This window comes from Castor canadensis, chromosome 13 (genome assembly GCF_047511655.1).
Source record: "Castor canadensis chromosome 13, mCasCan1.hap1v2, whole genome shotgun sequence".
Taxonomy (NCBI): domain Eukaryota; kingdom Metazoa; phylum Chordata; class Mammalia; order Rodentia; family Castoridae; genus Castor; species Castor canadensis.
In genome coordinates, this window is record NC_133398.1 from 38867113 (window position 1) to 38882897 (window position 15785).

The 15785-nt window shown below is 43.6% G+C and overlaps 1 protein-coding gene across 8 annotated transcripts in view; it reads left to right on the forward strand.

Annotated features, from left to right (window-relative positions):
* The window catches only part of Fam219a (family with sequence similarity 219 member A), a 50086-nt gene that overhangs the window by 31140 nt on the left and 3161 nt on the right, over positions 1–15785 (forward strand). For 4 of the 8 annotated variants that reach the window (XM_074051588.1, XM_020170195.2, XM_020170196.2 and 1 more), the window contains 4 exons: positions 12164–12263; positions 14524–14626; positions 14850–14930; positions 15528–15582. In XM_074051588.1, coding sequence (XP_073907689.1) covers positions 12164–12263; positions 14524–14626; positions 14850–14930; positions 15528–15582 — 339 coding nt within the window. The remainder of the gene's footprint in view (positions 1–12163; positions 12264–14523; positions 14627–14849; positions 14931–15527; positions 15583–15785) is intronic. The other 4 variants (XM_074051591.1, XM_020170198.2, XM_020170199.2 and 1 more) reach the window with 1 other exon arrangement.

Genomic DNA, 15785 nt, shown 5'->3' on the forward strand with positions numbered 1-15785 from the left:
GCCCCTCCAGGACTCTTGTTCTGGTTCCTTCCTGTCTTATACTATTCTTCTCAAAACCCTGTCCTTCCAAAACATCCTTGACATTCTCTCCCTGGTTCCCTGCCCCTCTGATCACAGCTTCTGTGCACCACTTCTATGTTGGTGTTCCTCAAGTTTTTTCTCCAGCCCTTCATATGTTTAGATACACACCCTACATACATAAAATCTGTTAAAACTTACTTCTGTTTCTTTCCTTTGTATTGTTTTGTGGCATCACAATTCAACAAGTCTCCTGAGTCATGAGGGAACCTGGGGTCATCCTTACCTAAGTCATTTCCTTCAAATCCAGATCCAACCAACCACCAAGCCCCAGCAGTTTACCTCAATATGTTTTTCTTCTCCATCCCCTTTTTCCGACCCAACAGATACTACCCTTTTCAATCTCTTTTTCTTTCTTTTTTTTTTTGGTTGTACTGGGGCTTGAACTCAGGACTTCATGATTGCTAGGCAGGCATTCTACTGCTTGAGCCACTCTGCCAGTCCTTTTTTGTGCTGGATATTTTTTGAGATAAGGTCTCCCAAACTGTTTGCCTAGGCTGACTTTGAACCATGATCCTCCTGATCTCTGCTTCCTGGGTAACTAGAATTAAGGCTTGAGCCTCCAGTTCCTGGCTTCTCATCACCTCTTACAATGGCTCTTATTTGGCATTCCTGTCTCCAATTTAATCATTCCTACCCATTCTCTTGACAATACTTTCTGACAAATCTGCCCATATAAATCTGACAGTGTGTGGAAAATTCTTCCACGGCTCCCTACAGTTTCTAGTTAAAGTCCAAAGCCTTGAGCATGATTTACAAAGCCCTTCATGACTGCAAGTCTTCCTCCCATTCTAGTCTCATCACCTATTACTACACTTCCTAAAATTGAACATTCTATCAAAATTGAGCTAACCTTTTGGCCTACTATATAGTCATGCAGTCTTCCTCCCTACTCCTTTCTTTTCTTTTTGTTCCCCATTCCTTTCTCTATATGATTCACTTCTATTTACTATTCATACTTCATCCTTGAGCTTTCTTTGGAGAAGTCTTTCCTAATTTCCCAGGTTGGGATAGATACTTCTATCCTGTGCATTTACAATTCTATATAAACCTCGGTCATAGCACTTAGCATATTTTTAAAGTATCTGCTTATTCATTTATTTTATTCGCTGACCTATAAACTTTTCATGGTCAGGGACCATGTTACCTTACATGTCCAGCACTTAGCCTCATGCCTAGAATATAGGTGCCCCTAAAATGTGAACCAGAACTGAATGTAGTGCCTGAGACTCCTTTCATCTTCTTGTCCTGCACTGCCCTCTGCTTTTCTCTGCTGGGCTGAGCAGTCTCCATTCCCAGTGATTTTTCTTTCCTGCTGCTTCCTCCCAGTTTCTCTCCATCTTGAGTCATTGACTGCTTCAGTGGCTGCAATATTTCCTTCCTGCAGAGAACTCATTGAGCAGCAAGTTGGTGAGCAGAAAGCATCCATGCCATTTTCTAAAGAAAAGACTCTAAGCATGTGCTGAGTACTAAGATATGATTGGACTAGGTACCAGCCTTCCAAGTGACTGTTTTGCAAAAAAACAGCCCTACCACTGTGTAAGTTCTGTTGTGGTGTTACTTTCATGATTTTATTCAATGTCTCTGAGGAGAAGGACTAAGGGAAAAAGATGAACAAATTAGATTCAAATCACCTTCAAGATGTGACTTTGAACATATTATTTTGCACAACCTGGTTCTTCAGTTTTAAAATGAGAATGTTATTTGCCTTACTTTGTTCAGGGAAGGATTAAATGAGATAATATATATTAAAGCCTCTAGCACCATGGCTATACATATAGCAGGTATTTGAATAACATTAACCAAATGATTTTCTAAATTACAGAAGAACCATATAAGGAAATTGTTCTGAACAATTCCCTGACAGAGCCCAATTGCAGGAGCTCTTAGAGTTGCCTCCCCAGCATGAGCTTAGGGTAGTCCCTCTTCACCTCCTCTCATAGAAGATTGTCCCTCTTGGCACTAAGAATATAACCAGGGTAAAGCTGTGTAGAGGGCTCTTTGAGAGAGCTGTCTGGGGATGGTATAGATGTAGAGGGGCTGGCCTAGCCTCATGTTACTCAAAGTGTGGTCCTTGTATTAACAGCATTGGTATCACTGGACCTGGGATGAAGTGCAGACACCTGGGATCCACTCCAGACCTACTGAACCAGACTCTCCACTTAACCAATATCTCCAGGAGATTTGTATGCACATTTATATTGGAGAATCAATGCCCAGAGGTGCAGAGATAGACTCAGCAGGTGAAGGCCAGGCTCAGTTCCTTGAGTAATTGAAATCTACCAAAAATCTTCTTAAGTAAGATTTGGGGCCAAGTTTTAGATGAGAACCCTCAAGCCATTCTGACCCAGACAAATGTCAGAGTCTGTTGGCATTTCTTCTGCTTTAAGCTACTACCTGTGTGTATAGCTGCTCCAAGGGTAAGGCAGGAGCCTCCTCAATATTTGGCTAAGAGGATGTGATTAAGGGCATGGGTGAGGGTCAGAGGTAAGCCAAACCAGGCCTCCCAGAAGAAACCAAGGCTTCTCAGATTCTGATTCTTACCTTCTTTTTGCACTGGCCCTTACCTCCTGGGTCCTAGACCTTTATCCACAGGCTTCCTGCAAGCCACAGCTGCTACAGTGGATGTTTCTGAGTTGAAGCATTTGTCCTATCTCCCCAACAAAGGTTCTTTGGTCATAGGGGCTCCATATGAGTGGGAATGGGAATAAACAGCAGAGAATCAATATGGAAGAGGCACAGTCCTAACCATGAAGAACAGGATTCTAAATCTTCTTTAAAACAACTAGCCCCTTGTCCTTCCTTTTCAAAAGCAAATTTTATGCCAGGCATAGTGATGCATGCCTATAATCCCAGTACTAAGGAGGCTGAGGCAAGAGGATTATAAGTTCAAGGTCAACCTGGGCTACAGGTATAGACAAGCCTGGGTTACATAGCAAGACCCTGTCTCAAAACAAAATAAAATAAACCAGAACAAAACAAATCTCACTGCTTGCTTCATCTTTTTCTCTCCCTGTTTATGGATAACTTTTTTTTTTTGACAGTGGTTTGAATTCAGGGTTTCACACTTGCAAGGTGGGCGCTCTACTACTTGAACCACTCCACCAACCCTTGGATAGCTATTTCTGAAAACTAAATAATAGGCAAGAGTAAGAGCTGTCACTATAGCTTGAATAACTTCAAAACTATTTTGATTAGTTCTCCCAGCCAAGTCTGAAAGCAAGGAAGATGCCCTGTAAGGTTTGCTTCCTGGCTCTGCAATTGCAGTCATGGTTTCTACATCTGATATGCTGGCCCAGGAAAGGACTGGCTAACTCATAGTGGCCAGCTACCAGGTAATACTGGTGATCAACTTAGATCCCCTTACAAGCTTCAGTGTGATAAAGTCTTCCTTCCTTTTGTTCTGTATTGGTGGCCTCAAGTCAGGAGTATTTCATCTGGCAGGTGATGCCCAGGGGAAATTCCGTTGTTTAAAAGAAGCTTCCCCAGAGAGAATCAAGTAAATGAGGACTGGAGCAGAACTCTCGGAAGATGATAGATAGATGTGATGGCCTGAAATTCCCTGGCGCACAGTGAAAAATCAAATACTAAAACCCAGCTATACCCTCAGTCATGACTGAGGGCATTGTAAATGACAATAATCCTTTGGGGAAACAGTTTGCAATACATATCAAGAATCTTAAAAACACTCATGCTTTTTGAGTTAGTAATTCTGCTTTATTTATGAAGTGATCCTAAAAGGATTTCAGTGTAGCATAATTCATAATAGTGAAAATTTGCAAATAACCTGAATGTCAAACTGAAGGATCACAAGGTTATTGTACATTTTCTCTATAGATATTATTCAGTCATTAAGCTGATTAAGCTGATAATACATAAGCTATTTAAAAGTATGGAATGTAGTTATGTCCTGATACTAATTTTTTTAAATACAGAATAGAATACAGTGTTTTTCTATAAATGATCTATGCATATGTGTTAGTTGGTGCTTTCTGGTTAAGCTAAAATGGAGAATTAGACTAAAAGAACATGGGGATATTCATTCTCTCTCTCTCTCTCTCTCTCTCTCTCTCTCTCTCTCTCTCTCTCTCTCTCTTTCTCTGATTTAACCCAGGACTTTTCACATTGGTAGGCAACATTCTACCACTGAGCTATACCCCCAAACCCCAAACTAGGGTTTTTTATAGTGTCTAAGGGCAGCAGGCAGCCAAACCTTTGAAGGGTACGGCCCTAGAACTGAAGCTTACCCCTAGGAAGCATTCTCTCCTTTTCTTCTGGACTTATTCTTCTCTCCCTCTCTCCCTGCCCACAGGCTTCCTCTGCTGATCCGTTCTACAGTCTTAAACTTTACATTTTCTATTAGTCCCACTTCCCAATTCTGGGGGAGACTGGTTGGCTCTCCCTGGCCCAAACATAAATACAGAAGGGTGGGACACTGAAGGTCCAATACTGTGACCATGAGGATGGTAGTTGAACCAGCCCCCAGAGAAGAGAAACCCCAGAGTGAGAGTATTGCTAACAATAGTATGCACAAAAGACTAAATATACCAGGATGCTAACAGGTCATCTCAAGGTGAAACTAAAGGCAATTAAAAAAATTAACACAAATTACTTTATAATAGAAAAATGTATTAAACTTTCCCTGGCTGCACTTGTTACCAGGCCCTGGCATTAGCAGCACCCTCCTCAATTTTGGTTCTCCTAATGACAGATACCATAAAGATACTAAGGTTTGGTGGTGTTTATGTTTGATAATGAATTCTATGCTAAGAGCAGTTTAAGAAGAAGAAAATCCTCAGCTACTCAGAGAATCAGCTTAGGTTCTCAGACTCTAGTTCTAGCATGAAAATCCTTCTCACTTGTGTGTGTGTGTGTGTGTGTGTGTGTGTGTGTGTGTGTGTGTGTGTGTGTATGTGTGTGAATTTTGTTTTACTCTGCAGAGTGTGGTATATATAAAGAAAGAGTGTTTTCTTATCCCACTGCTAGCATGTAGTCCAAAGCTGGAAAGAGAGTTGAGAGTTGGAGAGTCAATGTGTTAACTTTATTTGAGTTGAGACTTCTACTTAAGAAAAATAGAGGAAATGAGAGAAATTTCATAAGAGAAGCTTCCTAAGCCCATGTTCCCAAATTCAGGCTTCACAAACTTTCCAGATTTCCTATTCTCCTTCCCATCTTTGTAAGAGCCCTTATTCTCTTGATTCTCCTGATGTTTCCCTGATTCTCCTTCAGATCTCCCCTAAAGACCTTATCCCATGAGAAGTCTTCGTCCTTCTCTATAAGTGGGACTCCTAAGGATCTTACTATGTCCCAAAAAGATAGAGGTCCTGGCTAATTGCTAGCACTGAATGCAGCCCCTGAAGAAATCCTGAAGAGGAAATGGGGAATAAAAGCAGGAACTGCTCAACAATGGGACTCAGGAAAGGGTCAATATGTGAAGGTGTGACTTCAGCTCATACCACAGAGTAAGAGCTGACAATGGCCAAGGGCCAAGGGGTTCTCATGTTCATGTGTAGAGTCCAAGACAAATGGAAATACCTTACAGGCTGGATGAACAGCTGTTTTCAGGGAAATAGGGGTGGTCTAACTAATGCCTAGGTTACTACTGAATATTCTTGGACAAGAGATAAGGTTTCTTCCCAGCTGTGGCACTCAGTGAAGTTGAGGTGTATTTGCTGGATCTCCCTTTTTTTGAGACAGTTTCCCTTTGTAGCCCAGGCTCATCTTGAGCTCACTATGTAGCCCAGGCTAGCCTCAAACTTGCAATCCTCTTGGCTCAGCCTCCTAAGTATTGCCATTACAGGTGTGAACCACCATGCCTAGCTCCCAGATCCCCCTCTTAAATAAGATGTCTAAACATGCTTATTCTACCCACTGCTAAGAGATGTTTTCAGGGAATAGTATAGCTCTGAATGGGAGGACTACACCCAGATAGTTTTGAAATGCTCTCTGGACAAACTGCAATAAGAACAGAGTTGGCAAAAGATCATATCCCAGCTCCAGTCCTCATCTTTCACCAGCCCTTGATCCAGTCACAAGGACAAAAGGCGCTCTCCATGGTTCTGAACAGTCCTGTTTGTGTCTTCTGGACAGAGCCTGGTTTACTCAGGGCAGAGGCATGATTCAATTTTAGTTTCCCCACAGGGAAGGTAAATTCTGCCATAGTCCTCCTATTAAGAGCTATGATACTTCCTGAAAATATATTTTGGCAGTGGGTAGAAAAAACTTGTTTAGATATCCAGCCAAGTGTCCCTCTTCTCTTCCCCAACTCTTCAGTATTCACCCCTTCCTTTACCTAATAAGACCACTAGAAATAAACTCCCTTGACTTCCCACTAACCTTTCTGCTTCCATGTTATCTGTATCCCCCACATCCTTGCCTCCATCCTTTTATTAAGGAGCTTCCCTGCTCTGGTCCAAGGTTCTGGTTCTATCTGCTCTTGACTCTTCAAAGACCCATCAAACATTTCCTTTTATACCCAGCTTCCTTCTCCTTAGTGTAGGACAATAGTCATGTGTTCCCTACCCTTAAAGAAATCCTACAACTCTAAAACTTCCCCTGGCTGTCATCCATTCTCATTTCTTTCTCAGTGTAGCTCCTGAAAGGATAGCTTCTATTCACTGATTCTACTTCCTCATATCTTATTCCATCTTAAATCTATTGTAATCTGGGCTCTGTTACTACCCTTCAATTAAAACTGTTCACTAAGGCTACCTATGACTTCCTCATTTTTAAATTTTGTCTTTAGCTTATGGACCCATGTGCTCTATTCATTTCTACCACCTTGAAACTCTACAGCTTCCTAGTTTTATTCCCACATCTCATCTTCTGCTCCTATCCAGTCTCCTTCTTCCACTCATTCCCTAATGTTGGATGTTCCGTAGGGCTCTTTCTGTGCCTTTTCCTAAATTTTCTGTCTTGTAATTAATATTCCTTTCCCAGTTTCTCCAGACAGAAAACTAGAAGTGTGGATTCTTTTACATTCTATTTCTAAATTTTGCTAATTCTACCTTCTTGAACATCCCCCTTTCTGTTCATCTGTCTTCTGCCGGTGCTTGGTTCAGGGTCCTCCTATCTTGCCAGCACTGTTTGTAGTCTTATTCACCTCCCACCCATCTCCCATATGACTTTAGAGAATCCTTCTCCATCTCAAATCTGATCATATTACTCCTCTGCCTAAGGTTTCATTGCCTCCCATCATCTTCTGAGAAAAAAAGTCAGGGTCCACCTTCAATCATGATCTGAGACACCAACATAATTTTCTGTCATTTATTTTACTTATTTATTTTGGCAGTTCTAGGGTTTGAACTCAAGGTCTTGCACTTGCTAGGCAGGCACTCACCTGCTCAAGCCACACCCCTAGCCCTTTTTGCTCTGATTATTTTGGCGATAGGGTCTGGCTTTTTGCCTCGTCCAGCCTGGAGCACAATTCTCCTTTTTTTAGACTTCCTACCATTGCTCAGGTATGCATCCCAATGCTCAACTTTTTCCATTGAGAAAGGGTCTGGAAGATGTTTTGCCAGGGCTATCCTGGAACTATGATCCTCCTGATCTTAGCCTCCCAAGTAGCTAAGATTATAGGTGTGAGCTACTAGTATCCAGCTTTCCTGCCACTTTTCATCATACCTTCTAGGCATCAACTATAAAAAAAAAATGCTCACTGTTCCATGAATATACTTGGCTAGTTTCATAAGCCTTTGCACATGTTTCCTAATGTCCTTCCTCCTTGCTCTTAAAGTGGCAAGCTGATGTTTTGAGATAATTTCAAGTGTCTCTGGGGGAGGGGAGCAGGGGGGAGAAATGACCCAAACAATATATGCACATGTGAATAAATGAATAGAAAAATTTTCAAGTGTCTCCTCTAACTATACTCCCTTTGTCCTATTCCCTCTACTTTTATTGTTCATATTATCTTCATTGATAATTATTGGGAGCTCCTTAAAGATGGGCCTATTTTCTATCTATCTTAACTTTTTACTGGATGAGGGGATGTTGAGATAGGGACTCACTATGTAGTGTTGTCCTTGAACTAGAAATTCTCTTGCCTTAGCCTCCCAAGTGCGGGGATTACAGGCATGTACCACCACATCCAGCTATTTACCTTTTTTTATGGTACTGGGGTTTGAAATCAGTGCATCATGCTTGTTAGGCAGGCCCTCTACCATTTGAGCCACACCCACAACCCAGCTATTTATCTTTGTGAGACCCAGAACTAGTATTCTTAAACAAATGAAGAAAACATAGCATGGTGGTGTGAGGCAAGACATGAAACAGGATACCCCCTGGTCAGGAGGGGGTCAGGATACCCCCTTTCTCATTCTGTGTTGGAAGCATCTTTTCTCTTTGCCATGGAAACCTTCACATATAAGCCAGGCCTCAACCTATGTGGTACCAGGGCTGCATCTGTGGGCAAGTTACTCCTAGGGCACATTGTCCATGATTGTGAAGGCCTCACTGAACTTATATTTAAAACAACTTTGCAGCTAATGCAAATATAATGCTCAGCATGTATTATACTAAGCACTAAGTGTTTATCACATTTTAACTCATTTTATACTCACAGGAACCTTTGACATAGATATTAATATTAGTCCCATTTTATAACTAAGGAAACTGAAGCCCAGATCGCATAAATCTGGAGTAAATGGAGGAGCTGGGATTTGAACCTAGGAACTCACTCCAGAGTCTGTGCTTTTAATTTTATAATCTTCAGTCTGTATGGAAAAAAGGATGTGATTGTGTGCATTATATTCCTTTCTTTGAACATCCCCTTAGCACCAAGAGTGACGTCAAACCAACTAAGCCATGGAGCTTTGCCCAGAGTAGAAGAGGCATAATTTGAATGTTAGGGAGGAAATCACAATGTCCATTGGGTACCTATGAAAGAATGAGAATCAGTTGAGCTCTTGGATTTGCATTAGAAACCACAAAACCCTGTGTGCCTTTTTTTCCATCCAGAATCTTGCCAGAACAGAATTTAGAGTTCTGGTGGTCATTCAGGAAAGCATTACCTTCTTTTATTCCCTAGGCCATTCTCTGTTAATACCCTCCCCGAGACTTTGAAGGCTCCACTCTGAATTTTTCCCTCATCCAATTTCATCTGTTAGAATTCTTGGGTTCCAGCCTACTTTTGTATCTACTGCATTACCTCAACTATAAGAAGCAAGGTCAGCCAGTTGGAGACCATCCATGAGCTGGGCCTTGTGTAGGGAGAAAAGGGTAGAGATTAACATGCAGGCTGATGCTTTGGCCTACAGGAACGGAGCAGCCTCCCAGAAGGCCTGCTCTAGCTACAAGTCCCAGTCATACTCCCTTTCCTTGTGACTCTTCTTGCATGCTTTAAAAAGTCATTGAATTCATCAGTAACCTTGAGTAAGACTTCCCCTCTGACCCCAGGTTTCCTTATTTTTAAAAAGAATAGATATAAACTGGTGATGGAACTCAGGATCTCACAGTATTGTTTACTAACCATAATAAAACATTTTTAAAAACCAAATTGGATTAAATCAATGGATTTTTCACCCTTTTTTTTTAAAAAAACAACAGAACCCTTTCTCTAACTAAACTTTTCAGAAAGACTGGTATATAAGTGAAATAAAGGTGACTTTCCACTGGCTGAAGGGAAGCCAGACCTGCATACATATTGCCCCCCTCCCCCCCACACACTCACACACTCAGTCCCACCCAAAGCATGGGGTTCGGAGAATATAGCTTAATGAAAATCAGTAGGTCAGACTAACTCTAAGGAGTCTTCTGGCATTTTTGCCTCCCTACAGCTATATTAGCTTTGCGCTGGCCATTAGCCTATATATTCTGTCTCAGAAATAGTGAGCCTAGGCTATTAATCATCTCCACAGTCTTTGGAGCATTTGTTTGAATGGTTGTAGAACATGGATTGCTATGAGAGATGCATTTCAATGTCTGTCTGTGCTGAGTGTTTATTAACAATCTTGTTAATCCCCACTCTAGTTCCCAGATCTAGCTAACCCCTGGCAGATGTCCTTGGGGGACATTTTCAATTCTTCCTGATTTCTTGGAGCCAGATACTTCCTTCTGCCAAGTCCTCTGTGATACTTCTATTCATGAATATTTCACATTTAATCTCCCTGATTATATTGCCACATAATGGTCATAGTACATTGGCTGTGTTTCTCAGGGAACACATACAGAAAGTCTACTGTAAAGGCTGAGTTTGTAAGCACAGTACCAGAGCTCTTTGTACTTGCCCCTTAGATGGCCTTCTACCACTGGCAGTGGTAGAAGAGATGATGAATGGTGGGTTTTGCAGGGGACCTATCAGCCTAGAGCTTTGCAATCTGGTGAATGCCTGAAAGAGCTGGCAATTTCACTCAAAATCAAATACAACCAGGAACTCCCCATCGGGTCTCAAGGGCCACATGTGGGTTGCTGTGACCAGAACAGCTCAACAGCATCCCAGCCCTCATTCCAGGCCCTGTTCTTCCTGTGCAGTCTACTTCTAATGCTACCACCTTCTACTCAGAGAAGAAATTATGACTTTATCTTCACTAAGAAAAAGTTAGCCCTAAATACCTAAGGGTTTCTGTATTTTAAAATTAGCTTCAGGTAGAGGACAGTGAGGCCTAATGCAGAGGGGAAGGCCCAGGCTCTGCCCTCAGAAACTTGCAAACCACCACTGGAACAACACAACCCAAAAATCCTAGACTTTTCCCTTTCCCCTTAGTGAAAAGCATGTGCTCCTGCCCATTGCCTCATTTTCAAAGGAACAGAGCCACAATTATGGTTATATAGCCTTCCCTTGATTGGTCACCAACAGCCACACAGATCCCTGAGACTTACACCATAAAGCCAGTCCTGGAGCATTCTACCTGCCTGTCTGTCTACTTTCTGCATCCCCAAAGGCAGAACAGGCAGAAGACTTGGATCCTCTTTGCAATCCTCGGACCTTAGGCTGGCCACTGTGCAGTCCCTAATTAAAATGCAAAGACACCTAGGATGGCAGTGCCCATTTCAAGGGTTGGTCAAGTTCTCAGGGAAAATATAGATGACTGCAGCCTCTTCTACCTGACTGAGGCAGCATGGGTCAGGGCCCTGAATCTTGAGCAGAGAAGGGTGTTTTGGAGGAATTGTAAGGCTAGATAAGGACTCTGGACAGCACAGGGTCCAGCCTGGGGACAAGTTAGTGAGGAGGGTGGGTTAGTGAGCTGGGAGCTGGTAGCTTATACCCATGATCCTAGCTACTTGGGAGACTTAGATTGGGAGGATCAGCCCAAGCAAATAGTTCTCAAGACCCCTATCTTCAAAATAACCAGACCAAAATGGACTAGAGTTGGGCCTCAATAGTATAGCACCTGCTTTGCAAGCACAAAGCCCTGAGTTCAAACCTCAGTCTCACAAAAAAATTTTTGAAAAGCCTGCACACAAACAATATATGCTTCCCTGCTTTCCTTCTCATCTGTAGCAGCAACAGCTTTTCACTCTGGGCAACAAAACTAACTGGCCATCTGCTAATTTGTCATTATTTATCTTCTCACTTACCATACCCAACCAACCTCTCAGGTTCTCCCAGGAGATGCTCTTTGAGACTCATCTGGGAACTCAAGAAGTCTCTTTTTCCTGGTGGCTGAAGTATTGAAGTCAGTTCTGACTTGGACAGTTAGTTATCTGGACCCATCTAGCAGTAGGGCAAATGAAGGGAAAAGACCCATCCCAGGAAGTACCTACTGACCTTAAGCTCATAGGGACCTGGAACAACTTTTCCTACCAACTATACAAGAAGGGCAGAGGAGTAGAGCAAGTAGGAGGAGGAGAGGAAGCCCTGTGGACTTAAGGAAATTGTGGTGGGACTGCTGGAGGAGCCTGGATCACACAGGTCTTTGAAGACACATCAAGCTGGGTGCAGGACCAAGAACCTTGGCCCTTCTGCCCAGGTCAACATCTTTGTCCCATGGTGGGTGACTCTGTCCCTCCCTCCTTGAATACCTGGCCTGCTACCAGGGGCAAATGTTCCCAGAAACGCAGAGGGCGGGTGAGAAGGCTTGCTTCAAGGTTGAGGGCAATCCCTGTGCTCACTTGCTAACAACTCCGTTTCTCTGCTTTCTCCCCACAGGACCCAGCCGCCGCCTCCATCTCAGACGGAGACTGTGATGCCCGGGAGGGTGAGTCAGTAGCCATGAATTACAAACCATCCCCGCTCCAAGTGAAGCTGGGTGAGTGTGTCTGGGGGATGAGGGAGATGTGGGGAATGGACATTGTGCTCTGGGCTGGGTCTACAGTGAGATGCCACAAACTTTAAAAACTCAGGACTCAAGCCACCATGTTATTGGCACATCTTTGCCTTAAGGTAAAAAGGTAGTTACAGTTGTTTGCAGAATTCTGAAACTCTAGAAGGCATACCTGAGGCCAAGAAGGCTGCAGATATTCCAAGGGTTAGCTGCAGGGGTAAAGGCATGGAACCCCAGGGAGAGGACACTGAATCAGGCAGAGAGAAAGCTGCCTTAGAAAGGTGGTGTCAGTTGCTAGTCTGAATGAGGGTTCCAAAGCCTACAAGTTGAGCTCCTTTCCCAGTTCAACTTCATCTCACTCCTGTTTGGAGAAGCTGTGCTTTATTCTCTCAATAAACCCTAGTATCTTCCGGCTTTTCCAGATATCTCATCACCTTTCCCTTGAGGATTTATTTCATGTCCACTTGATGTCTGTTTACTGTACAGCTGGCTCCTGCAACTGTGGTTCTCACCCCACCCTCTGCTAATTACTGACCCTCTGCATTTAGGGATCACGGTTTCACTGAGCCAAGGCTGCAGTAGATAACAGACTTTTATTACAAATGGGCTCTATGAAGAAAAATTGTAACATGGTGCACACAGGGAAGAGTTAACAAATAAGAGTTAACAATCAAATACAGTTGTCACTATCCCTCTAAAATCTTCTACCATCCAGCCATTTTTCTCCTCAGGCTCCAGCTGCCCCAAATATTGGGTCCTTTCTCAGTCCTCAAAATCACTTCCCAACTCTTCAAAACCTTCTCCCTCTGTAGCTACTAGGGCTCCTTTCCACAGAGTCCTGTTCTTTTAGTCTACTTTTTAAAAAATCTTTTCTCCTTCCAGACCACATCCAGGAGCCCTTCGAGATGTTCTCTCAGTGGAATTGTTCATCTTCCTAAGACATCAGACTCAAATGGCAGTCAGTTTTGTTTATTATTGTAAAGTATTTTAACTAGTATGTTTTTTATTCTTCCCCATCACATTCTCTTCCCCAGAGATTATCATTCTAAGCTTTTGTAGTTTATGTAATTTTATTTTGTATTTTAACATATTGTACACATTTTATGAAACTTGCCACCCCATATTACGTCTTAGAGCCCCTTCCAATATCAGTATATAGAGAATGACTTCATTCTTTTAAATGGTTGCATAGTAGTCCATAGTTTGGTTTTTGCTAGTTTGTTGTTTGTATTTTTCACTATGTCAAACAATTTTAGCATGCTTTTAAAATAACGTTTTTTCCCCCCATTTCCTTATATTACCACCAAAGCTCAAGAGGATGCACAACTTGTTCCAGTTAGTTACCTTAAGGAAAATCACTGCCAGGAACTTTAAAGGCAAATTGCTCCCCCTAGAGGTTTAGAGTGGTAATGGCAGCTGCCACCTTCTGGAAAGAGTCTGAAAAAAACTGGAGTCAAATGAGCAGAGAAAGATGGTCAGAGAGCAGGAGATAAGACTCGGAGATATGGAGGTCAGGAGACATTTTAAAATGAGGCACACCTCAGTACCACAAAAAATAAATAAGTAAATAATATAAAAAGAAATAATAAATACAAAATGAGTCACAGTAGTAAAGGCCTTTCCCATCCTTATGCTCATCTTTATTTTTTCACGCAACAGATCTTTCTCCTAGATCTGGGTTTTACTTTGGACAAGTAGGAAAGAATACATAGGCCTCTTCCAGGACCCAGGAAGCTACTGGTGATAACAATGGTCATAAACAAACAGTGGGTCACTCATGGCCAACCCCATGAGCCTGGTAGGCTCTGGACCCTTGGAGAGCACAGAGGCTGGCAGGAGTCAGGAAATCACTTAGGCAGTACAACCAGATGGGTTCCCCCAGCCTCCTTCCCTCTACCCTGCAAGCCCCTTTCTGCTTCTTCCACTCCACAATCATCATTGGCTCTTTCTTCTTTCTGCATTAATCCCAAACATCACAGTCTTATGTACAAAGCCTTCATGCTATGAGTTTGTAACCAAGGGAGTCCTTAACACAGAACTTGACACATGGTGACACCAATGTTTGTTCCCCACTATCTGCCTCAAGTAGCTTCTCCATAAGCATCAAGGGCCTGGACTCCGAATCCCTGCCTCAGTCTGTAGAGGATCAAGGGTTTCACAATGAGAGCCCAGCTCAGGCTGCCCCAAGCAGTAAGGCAGGATGGCCCTGGGGCAGGACATAGCTTCTTTCCCATGTTCCCTGCAGAGAAGCAGCGGGATCTGGCCCGGAAGGGCTCCTTGAAGAATGGCAGCATGGGCAGCCCAGTCAACCAGCAACCCAAGAAGAACAATGTCATGGCCCGAACAAGGTAGAGGCCCTCTCTGCCCCACCTGAACCCTGCCAGCCAGCACCTGTCTCTGCTGGTCTTGAGCATCCCCCCTTCCCTCCCTCCTCAGGTGGGATTCAAGGTGTGGAGGAAGGGAGGGAAGGAGGGAGAAAGGGAGGGAAGCAGTGGGGTGGAGCCCAACCCAGTCCCCTGCCAGGTTTGTGTGCTCCAACTGGCATTCCAACCCCAAAACTTCTTCACCCAGGCTGGTCGTCCCCAATAAAGGCTACTCCTCTCTTGACCAGAGCCCAGATGAGAAGCCGCTGGTAGCTCTTGACACGGACAGGTGTGTACAAGGTCTGGGGGCAGCTGGGCAAGCCACATGAACCTATGTGAGCACAAGTGGGCTTTACAGGCCACACCTGCTATATTGCCAGAAGTGGGGTATTCCTCTTCCAGGGAATGGATTTTTATCTTATTTTACTTTTTGCACGAAGGGGAGTGAGCAGAGAGAGGAAAGGGGGACCAGCATAGTAATGTGCTGATAATGTCTCTGGCCAGATGGAAGCTTAATGCCCTGTCCCCTCTTAAGAGAAGAGCCTTACTCCTGGGAAAATAGCTGGCCAGACCTAGCCTTTGGGAAAACCCAACAAGTCAACATGATTTGAATACTTGGGGGTGGGGAGTGGGGGGTGGTGGAGAAGGTGAAGGGAATAGCAGCTCTAGAAGGAAGTTAAGGGTGGTGATTCATCTGGAAGAGTGGTACTGAGAATCTGTCTTTGGAAACCTGCATTTGCACAGCAGCACAGATTATTTAGACCTTGATGTTTGTTTGGAGCCATGGGGGCAAGTGTGGTACTGATTGATGTGGGGGTGGGGGTGCAGGGAGTTTTCTATTTAATTTGTCTGGATCACTTTCTCTCTGTTCTCTTCTCCACACCAGTGATGATGACTTTGACATGTCCAGATACTCCTCCTCTGGCTACTCATCTGCTGAGGTGAGGCCCCACCCCTTGTGCCCTCTCTGGCACTACCCCGCCTCCACACACACACACAGAGCAGGACCACCCTTGCCAAGGAGCAGGAATGCTGCAACTCCAAGGCTTTGGAGAAAGTGGAAGAGATTCAGTTCCACCTGCAGGTGTGGGGCAGGGCCTGGGTGGGAGAGCACCCTCTGGTGCTGGGAGCTAAGGGTTAGGCC